General features: G+C 39.6%; 1 protein-coding gene across 1 annotated transcript; it reads right to left on the bottom strand.

The window, feature by feature from the left end:
- Positions 1–581: 581 nt before the first annotated feature.
- On the bottom strand, positions 582–1,625 carry LOC133082536 (melanoma-associated antigen B16-like). Its single transcript, XM_061179153.1, has one exon. The coding sequence runs from the start codon at positions 1,623–1,625 to the stop codon at positions 582–584; it is 1,044 nt and encodes a 347-aa protein (XP_061035136.1).
- Positions 1,626–21,329: the final 19,704 nt, after the last annotated feature.

The following is a 21,329-nucleotide window of genomic DNA, read 5'->3' as shown; positions in this document are numbered from 1 at the left end:
CAATAAAGGTTTGTGGAATAAATGATCCAGTGAACATGAGGTCTAATTTATTAACATTTATTATACATTCTTTAAAGAGCTTAAGCACATCCACGCATGTATCATTTAATTTTACAGAACAAGAACTAAAAGGAATACGAAATGCAAATTTTGAATATCTTTTAGAGATTCTTCTCTATTTTTTCTATTGATCCCAGCTATCTTAAAGCTGACCTTTCACATGTGCAAGGAAATAAATGCCTATAGCAATGCCATCTTCTTATTCCAGATGATAAAATAAGATGGATAGTTTCACAATCTGTTTCACAAAACAACAAAGTTCTTGCTTTAAACATCATGATAGTAGTAAATGTATGACCAGTATCATTCATAAGCCTTGATATTTTGAAACCAGTTACATTCATATTAAAAAATATGAGTAATACATACATCAAAAAAGAATAAACTTTCAAGTTATACATACAAAACAGGAACACATAGGCAAATATATTGTCTTCCTTACTGCCCCCACCTCAGAACTAAATTCTACCAGCACTAACTGCCTCTTCCAACAATGCATGAAGAAAGCATCCCTGACTCCCCTAGGTGTGGGAGAAGCTCCTAGCCTTGGCACTAGAACTTGCAGTGGCTACAGAAGGAGAGACAGCCCTGCCTGAAATTCTGGCTCGGGCTCTCTCTTCTTCATCTTGCAGAGCATCCTCATACTGAGATGGGAAAGAACTTGGGTCAGTCCCATGAACCTTGGACAGAAACTCCAGGACCTTCATCTTGGTGGTTTCAGCGTGGGCTCTGGGGCCCCACAGGAACTCAAATTGCGTAGGATCAGTGTTGGCCACCTGCCGGTACTCCAGGTATTTTTCCTTCACGAATTCTTTGGTGATGAGCTCCCTGGGCTCCCCAAAGATGAAGTGCTTCATCCCAGAATATGTCCCGGTCACATTCAGAACTTCCCAGACTTCGTCTTCGGTAGCACGGTTGCCCTTCATGAAGATCACACTCAGGATAAGTATCAGGATGCCGGTCTTGGGCACGCCTCTTTCAACATGCAGCATCCCATCATAGGTGAGGCCCAATTTGATGAAGAGGCCATAGTGGTGATTGGTGTGATCCACTTCCATCAGATCAAGGCCAAAGATCATCTCCATGCGCTCAGAGGCTCTCAGGAGGATCTCAGGAAAGTGGACTTCACACTCTTTGATGACAAACTTCAACATATCTGCCTTTGTTATTGGCTCTTTCATTTGATACTTGAACAGCAAGAAATTTACCAACATAGCTACTTGCTTATCTAGAGCATCTACGGGCACATTCTTGGGGTCTAGCACAGCCTGTGAGGTGCTCAGAGTATACTCTCTTTCTTGGCTATTGGATCCCTCATCCGATTTGGTGGGTGAGGTAGCTTTGATAGCAATGGAAGAGGAGCAGAAATTCTGAGGACCCTGAGGAGTGCTGGGTATACAAGCACCAGAAGCCTCCTTCAAATCGCCAGGCATTAGAGGATGGGAGGAGAGTTGGGTCTCCTCCAGAGCCTTGGAGACCTGTGCAACCTCCAGACCCTGGGACTCACTGAAGGTCTGATGGCATTGATCATATGAGTATTGAGGATGCTTCTGACGCTGAGACATGATGACTCTTGTGGGTAGCAGTACGTGGACAGGACGGTGGGCAATGAGATTCACCACCTAAGATAAACAGGGCATATGTGAGTGGCTTCAGCTGGTAAACTTAACTGTGGCGGCTCTTCCTGAGACCCAGAGGAGGAAGGGAGGGGTGGCCTCTGCCAGCTTCACTCCCTGGACCTCTCAGGGCTGTGGAGCCCCCTCTGCCATGGGTTGGTTAGCCTCACAATCCTCACATACGCTTCTCAAATTAGATCCTGGTTGGTAAGGTGCCCGCCGCCATCTATTGCCTGAGGCCCCCCTCCAATCAAGGCCGCATCTCCGTGCGACCCCCAAAATGGAAGTGAGGAGAACCTCATGACAGGACATCCACAGCTGACAACAGGGATGAACGCTGTGCACACCCTCCGTCCTGGGGTCTGAAGATCCCTAAGGCTTCACTCGGGGTCCTCACCAGGACTCCTGCAGGGCCTGAGATGCCTTCCTTTGGTGACATGACACCGCCTGTCCCAGACTAAGGCCTCCCCTCCCTCAGACTCCAATGGCCGAGTTCATTAGCACCACTTCCGGCCGCTCCTGCCCGGGGCCTCCCAAGGCCGACCTCCCGGCCGAGGCTCAGTCAGTCGCTACTATTGTGGGGGAGGGTCCCCTCAGGTCTCACTCAGGGGCCTTTGCTTGAAGACTCGTAGGTCGGGGACCCTGAGCCCCACGCACAAATGACACCACCTCAATCAGATGGCCGAACAGGACGTGTGTGGTAGGTCAGCCTGAACCTGCCCGCGCCTCCCAGGGTTGGGGTGGGGCTCTGATCAGGTGGGCGTCCTCCTTTCTGGGGCCGGCGGTCCCCTCAGTCCTCATTTAGAGTCTCACCTGACACCGAGTGGCACCTGGGGCTCCTCCCGCTGCTGACTGGAGTCTGCGCTTCCGATTGAAGCCCTCGCAGCCCTGCGCTCTGGAGGCGGAAGTCAGGGGGCGTGACATCCGGTGAGGCCTGCCTGGGACCTCCTGGGGTCACCAGTAGGGGCGGCGCACTGCGCACGCAGCGCTCAGTTTCAGAAGGGAGGTGCTTGCTGGTCCGGCTCCCAGCCCTCACTTTGGCTGCCGCGCTCTAGCTGCCTCCCTCTGTTGAGCTGAGGTCTTGACCCTCATGCCAAGGTCCTCTTGCCACTGAGAACCCTGAAGAGTAACTGAGGGCGTGTCTCAGCCAGACAGCCTTGCCCGACCTTTAGGGTGAAAAGCAGCCGCTAGCCCGTCTTCGTGTGACCACCCCCCCCCCCTTTATTCTTTGGTGTTGCCCTTCCTCTGTTTTCATACAAAGGGTTCTCTTTTTTGGCTCCTTTTTCATGACTTAAGGCTTCCTGGGAAATGCCAGATCCCAGCAAAGCCTTGATGAGTTCACTTACTACAATCCTTGCAGTGCTTGGAATGGGTCATGTTCCAGCCTCAATGGAAAATGGGGAAGTTGGAGCACAAGACAGGCAGGGGCTAGGACAGGGGGGTGGGCTGTCAGAGGAAAGTCATAGCCATCTATTCCTGCTTTCACCAGGCAGACTTAGCCACTTTCATAGGTTATCCACTACAAAGTTTATTTTGTACATGGAGCAACTGAGACGAATGATTTTGAAAGCCCCTGTTTTATGAGGTTGTTCCACACCTGTAATATGCAGTAATCATATGCAGATGATGAATATTATCTATATGCATTTTTATACTTCTGGTTTATTTTTCTATTCTTATCTCTGTGGCTTTGTTTTCTAGTCCAGTTTAAAACAGTGGCTTAAATATTCTTTTCTTGAGTCTCCTCATCTATTTGGTTTTTGTATCAAGCGGAGCCTGCTTGTTAAAATGTGTGGAGTAATTTCAAATATTTTTGTGTGATTTGGAAAAGTTTACAGAACATGCTGATTAGTTTTCCCTGATTATATGGTGCAAGTAGCCTCTAAGCCTGATGTGATCTGTGTGGCTTTGGCCTAGTGTTTCAGTTTGTGATTGCTGATTTCAATTTTCTATTATTAATGGGCCTCCTTTGCAGTATATGTTTTGCTGAAAAACAGCATTTCTCTTCATTTCTCTTGGGTATTCAAAGTTAAAGGCATGATATTTATAATAAATAATTTTGCATAGAAATTCTCTGACATTTAGTGTAGTACACAAAACTACTATGAACCCTGTTTCCCTGACACTCATCATAACCATCATCAATAGTTATAAGTAGAAGTCTGATCATAATCAGTATTTTTTTGGTCAATGTGTTTGTTTTTTTGGCAAGAGCACTCCACAGGTGATACTTTATACTTCCATTAGGAGATATATAATGTCTATGTGTCTTCCTTTTTTGTGATCTTCACACTCTGATAATTATGACCATTCTCCATTCTCCACTATGGGCTAGCATGGTAATTTTCTCATTCTACCATATCTTTAAATTATTAACAGAAATTTTCTATAGGCAGAAACCTTTCCTTGTTGCCACATTTTGCTGAGGTATTGTTTTAAAATACTGTTAGTGTTCTCTTAAAATACTTAACTCTCTGCACCTATATTTCATACACTATTTTTAACTATTATTACTTATTTCTGTTTCTTTTGTAATTGGTAATACTTATAAATTATTGGTCATATAGATCTTACATAACAGAAGAAACAACATACAAAATCTTCACATGTTCTATCAAGTAAAGAGCCGGCAACATTGGTCATCGAGCACATCAATAAATCTGGAGGAGAAAGAATGAAAAGTCTGGGGACATCTATCAGGTCAGTAACATAAGCACGTGAGATGACATGAGTTGGACAGAAGAAGAAATGCCAGCTCTTTTTCCCCATGTTCCACAGGTAGTTTTTCTTCTTGGGCCTTTACTTTCAAAATGTGACAACTGGGACTTGGGAGAATGCTGCATTGGGAGAATGCTATCTGAGCCAATGATATGTTCATTTCACCTCCCACTACATCATCCCCCATGCTGACTTGTGTTGCTCTGCACCTCCAAGAATTATATGCTCTGTACTGTACTGTTCCAGAGAAGAGACACCAGGGAATAGCCTGTTGATTACAGACACACTGAGAACCAAGAGGTCATTATTGACCTAGATGCAGTGCCACGCCAGGGTGTCCAGATATGATGGGAATAGAATCCCACCTGTTGTTCCACCAGGATGAGTGTTCCTTCTGGAAGTTAGGAATTTGGGGGACTGGGCCTCTCTCCTTTATTTTCCAAGTGAAAGTGTCCTGCAGATTCTGCTGTTTAGCACAGAGACCCCCTTATAGAGGCCCCTGACTGGGCTTTGGAGTATTTTAATGTGAAAGGCACAGGTCTCTCTACTTGCTGACGTTAAGGAGAGTCTGATTTAAGAGAGGGCAGGACTCAGGAACCCTGAGCTAATTCCAAAATGGGCAGGCAGCTCTTAGTGAACCCAGAGGGAGGGACTCTTCATCCATAAAGTAAATTATCACCACTCCTGACAGGCCAGGTCCTGAAAGTGCCTAAATGAGAAACTTCCACCATCTAAATGGTATTCTGGGTTCCTGGTTTGAGAGTTTAGTCTGACAGTCAATGCTGAAATGTCAAAGGGGACTCCAAGAAATAATTCCACAGAGTCCTAAGCTGAGGGGAACTTGAAGAGGAGGGACACCATCTAGATCATCGTCAATCATGATAATTACTAGCCCAGAGCAAGGCACACACCCATCTCTACTCCACACACTTCATTCCAGCTCCCTTCACCCTTGAGATCAAGGAACAATCCTACTTACTCAAACATTATATGAATCTATTTCTGCTTGTCATGAGATAACCACTTTAGGTTTGAAACATGAAATATAGGAATGAAGAAAGAGAAAAAAGAAGAGTTTATATCCAGAAGAATATCATACACTATTCTTCATGCATTGGTTCTGTTTTGCTGCATAACAAATTACCACAAACATACCAGTTAAAAAAACACACACAATTTAATTCTCTCATGGTTTTTGTGTATCAGGAGTCCAAGCATAGCTCAACTGCCTTCTCTGATTCAGGGTTTCTCCTGGTTGACATTAAAGTATTTACTGAGCTCTGCTCTAAACTGAAGGCTTGACTAGAGAAAAATCCAGTATCAAGCTCACTCAGTTTGTTGGCAGAATTCATTTCCTCTTGTCTGAAGAACTAAGAGCTTAATTAAAAAAAAAAAAAAAAAAACAAACTCTTGCAAAATCAGTTTAAATGGTTAAAAGTAGCCTGTAGTTCCAGGCCGGTGACCCTCTCCATAGGAAGTTCTCAACATAGCAGATTTCTTCTTCAGTGCCAGCAGGAAAGTGAGAACAAGTCTTTAGCAAAACAGAGTCATATATGGTGTCTGTAATCAAATGAATGATGTCCCATCTTTTTTGGCATCAAATGTAATGTAACCATGGGTGTGACATATCAGTTTTCCATATTCTGTTGGTTACAATCAAGTCCCAGGCCTTGCCCATACTCAAGAGGAGTAGTATACAGAAGCATGAATACCAAATGGTCAAGATCATGGTAACTACTTTAGACTCTGTCTACCACAATTTATCTCTGAACTCCATGAACCAAGTCTCTTCCTCATCCAAAATACATTAATATTCTTCCAAGATCCCCCCAAATCTGAATCTACTACAACAGCAATTTAAAATCCAAATCTCATCACCTAAAATAGGCTCCTGTGCAGATGAGGCTCTTGGGGAACATACAGTTAAGTATACCAACTGGGGCACAATACTTCTCTCTCTGTGGACCTGTGAAATAAAAGAAACAAATTATCAGGCCCCAACACACCCTATATATAATAGTGGGACAGGGAAAGGACAGCAACTATAGACATTCTTATTCAAAACAGGAAAAGTGGAAGGTATAAACATTCCCTGGCCCATAGCATTGTGAAAGCCTGTTGGGCATATATTGTGAATTCCTTGATTAGATTTTAAGGCCTTCAGATAAATTTCCAAATGCCACTCTCTGGGTTCTAGGTTTCTCCTTGAAGTCATCCTTCATTTGTTATGGAAGGGAATATGTGTTTATAACTGATTATGCAATGCAATTACTTTGCAAACTGTCCTCAAATGTATTGAGACAGGGGCCAAACTCCTACCTCTCTAGTGTATCCAGGATTCAAGACTAATTGCTGAGACCCATTTTGCATTCCAGGCTTTAGTCTCTCAACTGTGAGATACCATCTGAGCGACCTGTTATCTGTTGAACAATCCAACACCTTTGATTTGCCCACTCCAAAGCTAAATTTAAACTTCACTCTCACGAAGGACATGCAGCTTACTGAATGTGCAAAAGGCCATGCAATGGGACATTTATAGATGACTATTCTAACTTGAACTCATGCCTCCTAACTCCTTTTTAAAAATTGTCCCTCTGGTTTACCGTGCTACCTCACTTCTTCCAACTTCTACACACAAAAATCTGAGCAACTCAAGTAATGGTACAGTGTCTCCCAAAGAGCAGATGCTCAATGTTTTGGAGATAAATGAACGAATGAGCTTGGTATCTAATTATTAAGATTTAATTTCTCCAATATTCTTTATAACTAAATACAAATAGATACCTTTGGTTTTACAAAATGACAGTAAAAAGCATTAGGAAAGAGAAGAATTGACCAACATTTAATTTATTTGCATCAATTTCTTGGGGTAAATGATTTTACTACTGAGTTCTTTCAGATTTCCTAAGAAACATGGACTGCAATACCAGGTTACCCTGTTCTGGATTGCAAACATTGTTTTACAGTCATGAAACTCCTACTCAATCTTGATACAAAGCAGTAAATATTCAACCAAAATTATATATAAACATAGGTTCTAAAGCTATTTAAACATGTATAAAAAGAACAGCACTTGAAAAATAAATGAAAGAAGAAAGCAAGGCTATATGGGAAGTAGGGATGGAGAGAGAGAGGAAAAAAGGAAGAAAGGGAGGAAGTGTGAAAAGAAAGGAAGGAAGGAAGGAAAAACTCCCAAGTTACCACATAAATCAGGAATACAAAAATGATATAAAATTTTCCCTCCAGCCCTATACTGGACCTCAGCTACTTAGAATATTGACCTTAGTATTTAAACACTAAGTGAAAAGTCTGCCTCAGGAGAAGCTGTTGAACTTGGCCCTGTAATGTACACTGACCATGGCAGTAGAGCCAACCCTGGCTGCAATTTTGCCTTGGGATTTCCCCTCCTCATCTCTTAGAGCCTCTTCATATCAGGAAGGGAGTGCAGTGGGGACTATAACATGGGCCCTGGTGGAAAATACCAAGACTTTCATTGTGCTGGTTTCGGCATGGACTGTTGGAATCCACACGTATTCATAGCATGCAGATCACTGTTGAGAATCTTCCAGCGCATCAGGTATTTTCTTCCATCCATGAATCAGATGAGATTCATGGGCTCTTAGTAGAGAAGTGATTCCTCTCAACATATACCTTCATTACATTAATCTCTTCCCAGATTTCCTCCTCAGTGGCTCAGTTGTCCTTAGTAATCTAGTGGCCGGCCTTGGGCACGTCCTTGTCATTACTCAGTTTCCTATCAAAGGTGAGGTCCATTTTGCTAATAAGGGCATGGAAGCGCTCCATGGAGACAACTTTCTTCAAATCAGTGATAAAACCCAGTTCCATCTACTCAGAAGCTATCCTGATTTCAGGGAAGTGGTCCTGTTGTTGACATTCATTAGCATATGTGTCTTTGTGATGGGCGCTTTCATTTTATTAATGAGCAACAGAAACGACACTAAAAAAGTCACCTTGTTCGATACAGGGTCTGCACACAAGCACTTAGTCAGGCAGGGCCCATGAGGTGCTTGAATTTTCCTTTTCTTGACTCTGTTAGCTCCTTTATTGCTTCTTGTGCATGATACAGCTACAGCAGTAGTGATGGTGGATGGGGGCTCTCGGAGGGCCCTGGAGAATCACAGGTGTCCCCAAAACAGGTAAGTCTGGGGAATACCCTTGAAAAGATAAGAGCCAGAAGAGTGGGACTCTTCTTCAGCTACAGTGGTAGTCTGAAACCCGCCCCTCCCCACCCCAAACTCTACATCTCACCTCAGCTATAGCAGCCTACAGCCTCTCCAGACTGAAAGCAGGAACAGATCTCTGCTCCTTGCTACCCAAGTTCTGGAGCACGTGGTCCTTTCGGATCTTTCTCATGGTGGTCTATATCTGTATTTGGAATTCCAGCTCCTTAATTAGTTTATTCTATTGATAATATTACCTTCCTGCCTGCTCTGAGACTTTTGCCCAACTCTTACACAAAATGGATCAGGATCTAAGCACAATGGAGGAGCTGCAGCACAAGGTAGGAGCCTTAGAATGGAGGATGGGCTGTCAGAGAAAAAACAGGCTGATCTATTCCTTCCATTTACCCTGTAGAATTAGCCTCTTGAGGACCTTCAGTTCTTAAAGATGTACTTACTATACGGAAGAATCTGATAGTTCAGGATTTTGTGAGCCCCTAAATTTTGGGCATTATCTTACATTGCATTGTCTAGTGTAGTGACTCTTTTTTTTTTTTTTTTTTACCATCCTTCATAATGAGAATATATATAAACTATTAAGCAATGTCTAACAAGAGTTTGTGTGTGTGTGTATGTATACATATATTATCTGAGTTTCATAAAAAAAAAACCCCAGCCTTATTGTGTGCGATTTACTCTGATATCCTCAATTCTATTCCTAGTCTATTCTTTACATTTTATTAAAATAAAAATAATAATAGGCCAGTTCTCACCCATTAAAGAGGCTTTAGGTGGTTATTGTACACTCCGGAGTCATACCACCTCAAGCAACTCAAACTTTTATGCTTTACTGAAATGACCTTACTGATGGTTGATGGCAGCTGTGGTTTCAGGTGCCACCTCAGATTCCTGCAGTGAAGCAATAGAAATCCATTGAACCAAGTCACACTTGGAACAACTAAGGGGGAACTTTAAAACGTTCCCTCTAATCTGTCTTGTCTTCTCTCTTCTATTGTAGATTACAGACTCACCACAATTGCATAGCATGCCCAGTCCGTCCATTGTGAAAAGTTCTCACACCTGACTTTAATCCATAAAATCAAACCTATCTATATTAGACTTATTTTTTTTGAACTTTTGAATTTTATTTTATTTTTTTATACAGCAGGTTCTTATTAGTTATCTGTTTTATATATATTAGTGTATATATGTCAATCCCAATCTCCCAATTCATCCCACTATATTAGACTTAATCAAATTTAAAACATTTTTGCTCTGCGAACGGCAATGATAAGAAAAAGAAATTACCATACAAAGACTGCGAGAAATATTTGCAAATCACATATCTGAAAAAGGACTTGTTCCCTAAATAAAAAGAACTCTCTAAAGTCAACAGTAATAGACAGAGTTCGGTTAGAAAATTGGCATAAAACTTGAATACATGCTTACCAAAGAGGATTTATGGCTGCCAAATAAGGAGATGAGAATACATTAAACATCATTACACTCAAAGAAAATGTAAATTTAAACTGCTATGAGATGCCACTACGTATCTATTAGAATGGCTAAAAAAGACAATACTAAAAATACCAAGTCCTGGTGAGGTTGTGGAGCTATCAGATCTCTCATACATTGATTTGGGAATGCAAAATGAGCTAGGCTCTTTGGAAAACCATTTGGACGTTTCTGATAAATCTAACTTATTACTTAAGTTTGAAAAGGCCCCTTCTGGATATTTTCGTGGAGAAATGAAAACTTACACTCACACAAAAAAAACAGCATCTGAATTTTTATAGAAGCTTTGTTTGTAATAGCCAAAAAGTGGAAGCAAGCCAAACAACCTACGATGAGGAATTGATAAAAGACTGTGATTCATATTATACCGCAATAAAAAAGGGGACAAGCATACATATTACAATGGGAATCAATCTTCAGAAATAATGCTGAATGAAAAAAGCCAATCTTAAAGGTCAACCTTATCTACTCTATAATTTCATTTACATAAAATTCCCAAAAGGCTAAAATTATATAGGTATATGTGTTTGTGTGTTTGCCACAGTCTTTCATATTCCAATTTTAATTTTAATGTGTTTGGAATGCTGGTTTACTCTTTCATGACATTTGTGTGCTGCAATAATTTAGATCTTACTTATGACTTCTACAACTTCTAGTATGCTGAAGATGGAGTAACTGGGACTGGATTTTCCCACTTGTCTGAAACAATTTTAAAAAATAGATAAAATACACGACAACATTATTCAATATACTGGACATCAGACCATGAAAACAGTGATCCCTGAGACATGGGAAAGAATGGATCTGAGCCTATAATTACCCCAGCTTGCTGCCTGGAGCTCAAGTGGAGCCTGTGGTATCTCTGAGTTGATAAGATGAAGCTGAGAGTGGTGAGAGGACGATGCAGCTAGAGCTCCTAAGAAAGAGTACCAGAGAGGAGAGAGCTGCACAGAGAAAGAACTGTGGAGCCCACACAGGGCAGGGAGTACTTCCTGTCAAAGTGATAAACCCTTATCATTCATGGGGCATCAGGGAGAGTACTCAGAAGTGAGGTGAGGTAAGCCATGGTTCATGCTGTTCTAGTCCCAACTAACAAAGCTGGAAAGCAAGAACTGACAAGATTATTTTGTTTCTAAGTAACTTAATATTCATTACAAAACAGCGCTTAAGAATATTGATATATTGAAATTAAAAAAAACAAAAGTGTGCATTTGTTCTGGACAAGTGTAAACAAGGCAAAATCACAATTTCACAAGGTCTGGCATCCAACCACATATCGCCAGGCATACAAAGAAGCAGGAATATATAACCAATAATTAGGAAAAAATTAAGCAATCAAAACTGACCTGGAAATGATACACGTGATAAAATGCATAGACAAGGACATTGAAAGTTATCGTAACTATATTTCATATGCCCAATAAACAACATAAAAATTAAGTGGGTTGGAGACACAGAAGATACGAGAAGATTCAGAATGAATGTGAAGAGGTAAAGCTACTGTGTCTGAGATAAAAGTATACATTGGTTTGGATACTGAAACAATAAAAAGGATCAGTGAACCCACGTATGTGAAAAACAACACAACATATTTTTATGGTATATCTATGTATGAAAAAACAAATAACTAGAATGAGCTTTAAAGTAATATATTTCAGATGTTAAATGTGTTTACCTTTGAGGAAGGAACAGAATTTTTGAGTTGTAAAGGGAGAAAATTGTTAGAATTTCTTGCAACAGGAATGTATTTACAGTTACCTTAGTAATTAAAATATTAAATAAGCCTAACACCAAAAAGAGTAGCTGTGTTTTAGCCAGAAAAAGTGTCTGCTAAATGATATAACAGACAAAATTTGAAATATAAAGAGCTTAATACAATAAAAGTTTATTCCGCCATGTGAATTGGTAGACATTCTGTACTAAGAGTGAAGAGAAGAGACTAATTCAATGGGTGTTAATGAGCAGGTTACCACTGTGGGCAGTTGGGGCTTATTCCCATTGTGGACCTCTGGAATAATTCACCTCAGAGTTATTCCAACCAAAGGGCAAGGAAGATGGGTTATTTTTCCACCAATTTCCATCCATCATTGGTTGAGGACTGCTCCTACAGGCTTTAACTGCAACTTCTGGCCTGAGGCCTGTGAGGACTGAGCACCCTCCTGAGAACAGAGAAAGCCCTCAAGGAGAAAGGAGCAGTTTTTCATGAAGCCACTGACCTACAGGGAAGATTTAAATGTGAAGGGACATGGCAGGGCATGGATGACATCTGCTACAGATCAGAATTGGAAAGAACTTTGAGAAAACATGTCCCTAAAAGAGAATGATGGTATGCTGGCACAATGTGGCCAGGAAAAATTTCCAAGCTTCTAAGGATCAAAATAGTTTCTACCTTTGCTATTTTACATCTGAGGGGATGTGGGTACTGGCTGATGAATCTCTTAACCCAGAAGTGGCTTCTGATTTATAACATATGAAAATCTTCCTATTTATGTTTTTTATATGAATCAAATTATTTTGGATTTTAAGAAAAGAAATATTATTTTATCAATACATCTTCAAAAATAGAACCATCTTTTCCATGAATTCCACTATTATGATGGATTTCTTTATGGACTTGTAAGGGAGGGGGCTGGCATTGTGCATTCCTTTGGGTTTTTGCTCACGAACATTTCATGAGTTGGAAAATGTACACTTAAGAAGGTCGTTGGCTTTCACTTTCAGATTCCATATCATTAGGAAATGAATATTTTCAGGGAAAAGGAAATAGTGTATAACATAAAGCTTTTGACAGAAACTTTATACTTGAACTTGTACATTTCTATTTTTGTATACTATGAAAAAGCTAGTGATTCTCTGTCTTTGATAACATTAATAATTACTGTTGAGTTGTTTAAATTTCCTATTCTAAACATTTCATTTTATTTGAATTTCCTATTCTAAAGGTTTTTATTTCAATCTGTTCATGCACGAGAAAAATCAGGCATTTTTTCCCTAGATTTCTACTAATAAAACAACACATTTTGATCAAACAATTCTTTCTCCTGATTTGCTCTAATGAGATTGCCACAACCCAAATACTTCTCTGAGAATGAAAGTAATCAGTGAACAAAGATGATAAAATGTACCTGGAGTCCTTTTTTGCCAAGAGAAAATTATATTCTAAAATTATATTTATACTTGAGTAGGATGGAATAAAAATAGCAATATTCTGACAATCTTTGAGAGTAACTCTGTTTGCCCCATAGCCAGCTGAGAGTCTTGGGGTTTTGATTAGACACAGTATGAATTTCAACTATGATCCACTGCCAATGTGTTTTAGTATATAATATAAAATTATAATATGGGATATGTATATAGCAGCACATCATATATAATATGTGCTATATAATGTATAATTAATGTATAAAATGTAATTAATTTGTGATAAAATATAGTACATACATAAAACATAAACACACACAAACCCTCAATTTGTCTTACAAAGGATTTAACATACTTAATATTCTTGCAGGAGTGACTGATTTTCTTGACACATAAACTTCAGTGCATTTGAAAACAAAGTTGCCATCTTTAAAATTTGATTTGTTTAATGCTTCTCACAATAGTGAATTAAAATCATATCCATTTAGTTTCATTGTCATGATACTTGTCTGGTTGATATGCTTGACTTTTTTTTCTAGTTTTCTGGAGAATTTCCTTACATGGAATTAAGCCTTAGGACACTTTTTTCTCATTTGTTGTTATATATTGATTACTTACGTATATTGGCAATAAATGGAAAGATAAGTGCAATAGTGAAATTTGTATTATGCTTTTATACTGTATCCTACCTTAGGGTTGAGAAGGTTTTTATAACTATGCTCTGATTTCATTAAGATTAGAAAAATGGAAACCTTCAGAGAAAAGTGACATTGCTTGAAAGGAAAAGACCAGCATAGATAAGTGAAACAAAGGATAGCCTGCCTAACCAGCTCCAGGGCCTTAAAGAAACAGGAAAGCTCTCCATGGATAAACAGCAGGGTAACAAAAAAGCCTTCAGTAGAGCAAGATAATTTTTTATAGTTATGTTGTCCAGCTGTTACACCTTCTACCCTTTTTAGCAACATGCTCCGCTCCCTCTGGCAAATTCCATGTTCGTTAAAGGAAAGGGATCATTATTCAGTAATCTGAGACATTCAGATAGTCCGTTGTAGACTTAGACTTGAAGAAAACTGGAAAGTGAACAAAGCACTTTTTATGACCAAATTTATATGCTTCATTCTCTATTATCCAAGATTTAACATATTTCAGCTCAGCAGCTTAGCTGGGCTTAACAAATATGCATGTTTCTGAGTGCTTCAGGATGGTGAATAACAATTACTTAAATGGAGGAGGCTTACTGGCTTCTTGCCATAAATTCTCTGACAGTTTCTTTGCTTAGTATGGAATTAGATAACACAAAATATAAAAAACTATCAAGGAGGAAGAACTTCATTTGAGTATCTCTGGATACATACTTGATATAAATTATGTATTAGTTAAGATATATTTGCAGGAAAGAATACATACACTCATGTCTGCAGAGACTGGACATCCTGTGAGTGGTCTAGAAGTGAGACTTGAAGACAGAGTTTCTCCTTAAAAAAAATAATAGCACACTTTAATAAAAATAGATCATTAAATTGTTCTTGTCTCCTGCTCTCAGTTGGATTAAACCAGCATTTTAAATTATTTATGTGCTATCCTCAAAAATATAGTTTGCATAGATATAAGAGGGAAAACAAGAATCTGGAGTGGAGGAAAAGTAAAATCTCCTAAGATATTATGGTGAAGATAAAATAGGACAGTGGCGGGGTGGGGGAGATCAATGCCAAAGTCACTGGGAAATTGTAGAAAGGGTTTATCTTATAGGTGCTGGAGGATCCTTTGGGGCCACAGTCCAATTAGAAAATTGTATAACAAAGATCAGTCCAGGGGGCAGAAATTTCTGAATGCAGTGCTAAAATGCTGAAAATCAACTATTCATTCATTCATTTATTATTTATTCTTTCATTCAATTAATGTTGGTGAGTCCTTATATGTGCCGGAGTCTGTGTTTGGCACTAGACATGCCAAAATGTACAATGAGGACAAATGGTGGGAGTCAGAAATTGTGTCTGAGAAAACAGCAATTGCCAAGATTTTGCTGCACAGATGGGAGATTAAAAAAAAAGTCAGACATATTGAACTTTAAGCACTTTCAAGAAACTAAACTATATAATTATGATAGGTTAATCCAGGGGCAATAAAGGTAGGCAATGATTCTCCATATTCTCTCTAGGGAAAGAAGGAACTAAGAACTGAAGATGGCAAACTGAGTGATATGCATCCTGCAATTAGGAAGAAGAATACGAAGAAACTCAAGAGTGTGACTATGAAAAAAGATCATATTTGGTGAGGAAGGAAATGTTGTTTGGAGTTTTCAAAAACCCCTTTTAGTGTACCTATTTAATAACATTTTCTGTTTTTCCTCTTCGAGAGAAACATGTTTTCTTTATCTTATCTGACTACATTTAACTATATGCTTAATTTTAAACACAGGGCAATATCATCGCATGGTGAATTTCATAACACCGTAAATTTTTTCTTTAAAATGAAACGCACACACTGAAGCAAAATTTGAGTATGGTGCTCATGTTCAGTGTTTCCTGTACTACTCTAGTTGGATGAAACTGCATACAGGCAAATATACTCATGAATTTTGGTTAAAGGTAAATTGTTTAATTAAGAGTAATTATGTGCAAAAAACGACATACTTAAAATAACATTCCACAGTACGTATAACATTTTGCTCAACAAAAGCAGATAAAATAATAATTTTCAAATTAACAGATCATTAATCTTGACCTTATGAGAGAACAAAGCAATTTATTTCAAAGATAGTTAAACCTAATATGTGAAACCTAATAAAGTTGAAATATTAGTAATGTAACTGTTCTTCTTTTAAATTTGGGTCAAGTTTATAATGTAATGAGAGAGCAAACAAGGAGAATATTAACTTCATAAAAGCTAACAGCAGGATGTTTCCTTTTGCTTGGCAGACAGTAAAGCAGAACAGAAGCAGGAAAAGGTTCAAACCCGAGCACCAGCACTTACTATCCCTGGGACAAGTCAGTTTTCTCATATGGGGACAGGGATTGTTCAATGAAGAACATGTGATGATACACTTAATGCACTTAAGCCAGTGTCTGGACCATGATAAATGCTAATTCAATGTTATTATTGTTGTTGCTGCTGTTATTATTACTAATTCATCAGAGTAAAAAGAAAACACCTAAGCATATAAGAAAGGATACTATGCTGTATTTGATTTATCACAAAGATTTCAAAGCACTGACCTTGGAGTCAAATACTAGTTATACAATTTGAAACAATTTACTTGCCCTCTCTCAGCCTCAGTTTCACAGGTTACTTTTCCCCCAGGCATCAATGGTTGAGATGACTTAGAATATTCCAAGAGTAATGCAATTTTTTAATCTTATGTTAACTAAAGAAATATAACAAATGCTTCTCAGGGATGCTTATGCTCCAGTAAACTATATTACTATATTTCTAAATAGAGAGTTCAAGTGCCAAACTCTACCGAGTTTCTTCCAGCCAGCCAATATTACAGCTGGTCTTAAGTAGGTATATCAGTGTTACCAAAACGTCTTTGTATAAATCTACTTCTCCAACAAGCTTCAAGAGATCTTAAAATGTCCATGTTTCCTTTGGATTAAAGCACTGATGGCTTCAGAAGAAAGCAAGTTGGTTAGGTGAGTAATGCAATAAACAAACATATAATCTTGAAAGAGCCTTAGGGACTGAGATCAAAGGCTGGTCAAAGTTAATAGAGGCAAACTTGTAATGTGAGAAACACACATCTAGCAGCAATTCCGGGTGAGTGCTGTCTCTTCATCCCCACTTGCCTGAATATTTGTTAAAGTCCAAATATTGTTTTTATGCACCAGAATAAGTGGCCAAGAGTCCTTTAGAGTACTGTTCTGTTGAAGCTCCCTAGAGAAAGGCAAGTGCCATATAAGTGATAAATGTTAAGAATCCATAAGATGATGAATCTCTTTTAGTTAGACTATTAGGGAAAGACTATCTAAAAAAGCTACCATCGTAACTAAGACTTAGAGAATGAGTAGTACATTTATACGTAAACTTGGATGTGGTTATAAATTCAGGGAAGGTGGACGACAAAGCAAATTCTCAGAATATGGAGTTTTCCAAATTAACTGGGACACTGAGCCTTTGGGAAACTTGGGGAGTTGGGGCTGTAAAGGTAGGCTTGTGTCAGTGATTTTTTGCATCATTCAACGAGTAGTGAGGAGTCATGGGAAATTTTTATGTGGAAGTATAACATAAAAATAGTTTTCCAAAAAGTTAATATAGCAGTCTAACATTAGAGAGAAACTATTTTGAGTTTATAGAATCGATGTGGTAGATGTTTTCAGTAGTCTAGCCATGAAGTCACAAAGTCATGGACAAGAGTGGTGAGGATAGATACGGACAAATAGGGGCAGAGGCAAATAAATAAATCAATAAATAAATTGAAGTATATTTGGTAGGACTTGTATGCCAGGCCAGCCTACAAACACTAATCCAGTTATAAAGACTCTCAAAATGATTACTTAAACCAAGTTTGTTTTACTTTCACATAAGTTAAATAATTCAAAGGACATAAATTGGATTGAGGATACAAATATGAGTATAAATATTTCCTCAAGGTTTTCAGAGTTTCTCAGAGGTCCACCAGCTTGGGGGTTAATGCAACCCATGCTGAGAGAGATCAGGTCTAGTCTGTGGAAACGTGTGTGTGTATGAAGGGAACTTATGATTCTTTAAACCAACTGTCCAGAGTTGAGGCCAGGTAAACATTCACATACAAAATCTTGCATATCTGTAATTACTACAGAAAATAGGTAGCAAAACCATTTCTTCAACATGATGAGAAGAGATGAGACTTGGGAACTAAAGGGCTTAGGGAAAGATGTGAAGAGCCCTTTGGAAAATGCCATGTTAGGGCAATATGAGATTGATAAAATACAGCTAAGCAGGAGTAAAAAGGGCAGTTAGAGCACCCCAAATTTTAGGGCTAACCCCTATTTGTGACTTCCTTACCATTTTGTAGGAATTATGAAAAAATCAATGGGAGGGTAAGGTCAGCCTAGACTAGATAAGTTCCATGGTATCAACGAAACAGATCAAATAAGTAGGAGATTTAAGGGCAGTTTTAGAATAGCTGGCCATGAGATCCATGTTAATTATCAAGGCGACTGTCAGAAATTTTTATTACTACATTATCTTGAATTTCCAAGGATGATGGCAAGAGACAAGTCAAGGAAAACCTTGATTCTGGGCTTGGATTTTGTGTTTTAAAAAAAAATGAGTGATAGAGAAGTAAACACATGATAAAGAAAGGGATAATCTCAGGTTATGAATTTCTAAAGTCTTTGATGAATGACAGTGGAAGAATAATGGTCTGAAATTATCTATGAAGGTCCATCCATATCCTGTTTGCCTTCTTTTGAGTCTGGAAGGGTAGAAAACAGATTAAATTTTGGAGATGACTGAGGAAATGTTTGAGGAAATAGCAATTCAAGCTTAAGTGGGAAGATATGGGTGACTCGGAACAAAGTTACATGGCGTATTGAGCAGGATGAGCAGGAAGATACCAGAGAACTGAGGAACTGAACTGGGTAAGAATGGGAGAACCAAAGATTGTTTGAGGGCAGAGTCCACACCTGGTATAAAAGGTGTAGAGAACCAGAGCAAAGAAAGAAATGCAAAGATAGCAGACTGAATCTAAATACTATTAGCAAGTAGAAAGGAAATTCTTAAAAGGCATAAACTTGGCATAAAGTTGGAGCTCTGCTTGACTCCATGATTCACTGCCACTGCAACAAAACATACTGTGATGGAAGAGTCCACTGGCTCATTCCTCAGCTTCTAGTGTGCTTGACGTCAAACGTCACCACAGCAATAGTCATTAGCATCTTCTGAAATCTTCCCATCACTTTTAAGAATTTTGCTTTACAAAGTCCATTAAGAATTCATCATAGATTATAGTAAACCTATTCCAAATATTTCAATGAAGTAGTATACTTCACCATTTTGCATATAATCTGGGATATAAAATTAATTAAATTAACCCATGTTTTGGGAGGAGATCAAGATGGTGAAGTAGAAGGGCATGAATCTCACCTCCTCCCACAAATACATCAAAAATATATCTACGTGTTGAACAATTCTTACAGAATACTTACTGAAAGCTGGCAGAGGATTTCATACAACCAAAGCTGCAAGAAAGATCCCCATGTAACTGGGTAGGACAAAATAAAAAAAGAAAGAATTGGGATGGGACCTGTGCCCCTGGGAAGGAGCTGTGAAAGAGGAAAGGTCCCCTCACCCTGGGAATCTCCTTCACTGGCTGGGAGGTCTGCAGGGATAGATAGGGAGCTTCAGAGGCTTAAGAGGACAGTGTGAGAGGTGGCTTCTGGCCAGGCAGTGTACAAAGAGGCCAGTACAGACAGTCCTTGCCACATTGCCACACTTCCCAGACCAAAACACATACCTGGGTGCTGAAACTCAGGCTTCATTGGAAGCCTGTTCGTGTTCAAAGTAGCTGGGTGCTGAAACTCAGGCTTCATTGGACAAACCTGGGGAGATGACTCAGTTTGGCTGCATGGAGACAGACTGAAGGGCTGGGAGTGTGGTCTGGGCTGAAACTGAGGGTACAAGAGGACACAGCATGGGTCTGTCACGGAAGCCCAATTATCAACGCGTGAAGGGAGGGGCATGGATCTACCACAGCAGTCTCACTGTCAGCATTCTCACACCAGGGCATGGCTCTGACAGCAGCGGGTTTTGGGAGTGCACATGTGGAAGTGGGGCTGAAATATGAGCCAACTACCAGTGCTCCCCTGGTGGGTTCAGGGGCATGGTTTCAGTGGGTTTTCCCGCCAGCAGACTTTGGGAGTGTACACATACCTGAGGACGTCGGAGCCAATTACCAGCACTCCCACAGCAACAGTGGACTTTGTGGGTGCACACACCAGGTGGCAGGTGATATCACAGAGACACACGTCCCTGTGGACAGCTCCTGTGGAGGAATATGCGGCAGCTCCTTTCTCAGTGGGAGTGCTCCAGTCCTGCTTACCTCAACTGTAGCTTAGAACTGGATCTGGGGCTTCTACTTCAAGAACTGGGGAGCAGATCCTGTCCCCAACAGGGCTGTGACAACCACAGAGCAAAGAGGAGGCTCCACCAAATATCCAGTGCAGGTTCTGATAACCACAACAATAAACACACCCCCTATCAAGGGGACAATGGCCAGCACATGATAAGGAAAGACATGGGAGGCATCCATACCAAAAACAGTCCTCACACCAAATATTTCAGACTCACACAGTCTACATAGGGATGCTCCCACATAAAAGCAGCCCTTCAAGACCACAGTAGGGAGTTCCCTGGTGGTCTAGTGGTTAGGATTCAACACTTTCACTGCTGTGGCCCGGGTTCAATCCCTGGTTGGGGAACTGAGATCCCGTAAGCTGCGTGTGGTGTGGCCAAAAAAAAAAAAAAGACCACAGTAGATAAATATTTCTCCTCACTTCATAGAGTCAAAGAAATATAAGTTAAATTAAAAAGCAGAGTAACTATTCCCAATTAAAAGACTAAGAGAAATACCCTGAAAGAACAAAAAATCAAATAGACCTCTCCAGTCTACCACATGCTGAGTTCAAAGCAGAGGTAATAAAAATGCTAAGGAATTAGAAAAGATTATCAATGGAAATGCAGACCACTGGAACAAGGAACTAGAAGCTATAAAGAGGAGCCAATCAAAATTAGACAACTCAATTGCTGAGATAAAAACCTAGCTAAAGGCAATGAATAGCAAACTAAATAATGAAGAAGAATGTATAACTCATCTGGAAGATAGAATAATGAAAATCACCCAATCAGAAGAGCAGACAGAAAGACTTAAAAAAAAAAAAAAAAAAAAAGGAAAGCAACATACAACACCTACGGAATAATATTAAGTGTGCCAATCTACACATAATAGGGATCCCAGAAGGAGTAGAAAGAGAAAAGGGGATCAAAAACGTACTTGAAGAAATTATGGCTGAAAACTTCCCAAACCTAAAAAGGAAACAGATACCCAGGTATGAGAAGCACAGAGGGTCCCAAACAATATGAACCCGAACAGACCCACACCAAGACATATCATAATTAA

The sequence above is a fragment of the Eubalaena glacialis genome, chromosome X (genome assembly GCF_028564815.1).
Source record: "Eubalaena glacialis isolate mEubGla1 chromosome X, mEubGla1.1.hap2.+ XY, whole genome shotgun sequence".
NCBI classification, from domain to species: Eukaryota; Metazoa; Chordata; class Mammalia; order Artiodactyla; family Balaenidae; genus Eubalaena; species Eubalaena glacialis.
This window is presented reverse-complemented; position numbering and strand designations above follow the sequence as displayed.

Coding starts and splice junctions, on each gene's coding strand:
- LOC133082536 (XM_061179153.1), bottom strand. CDS start 1,625: ATGTCTCAGCGTCAGAAGCATCCTCAATACTCATATGATCAATGCCAT.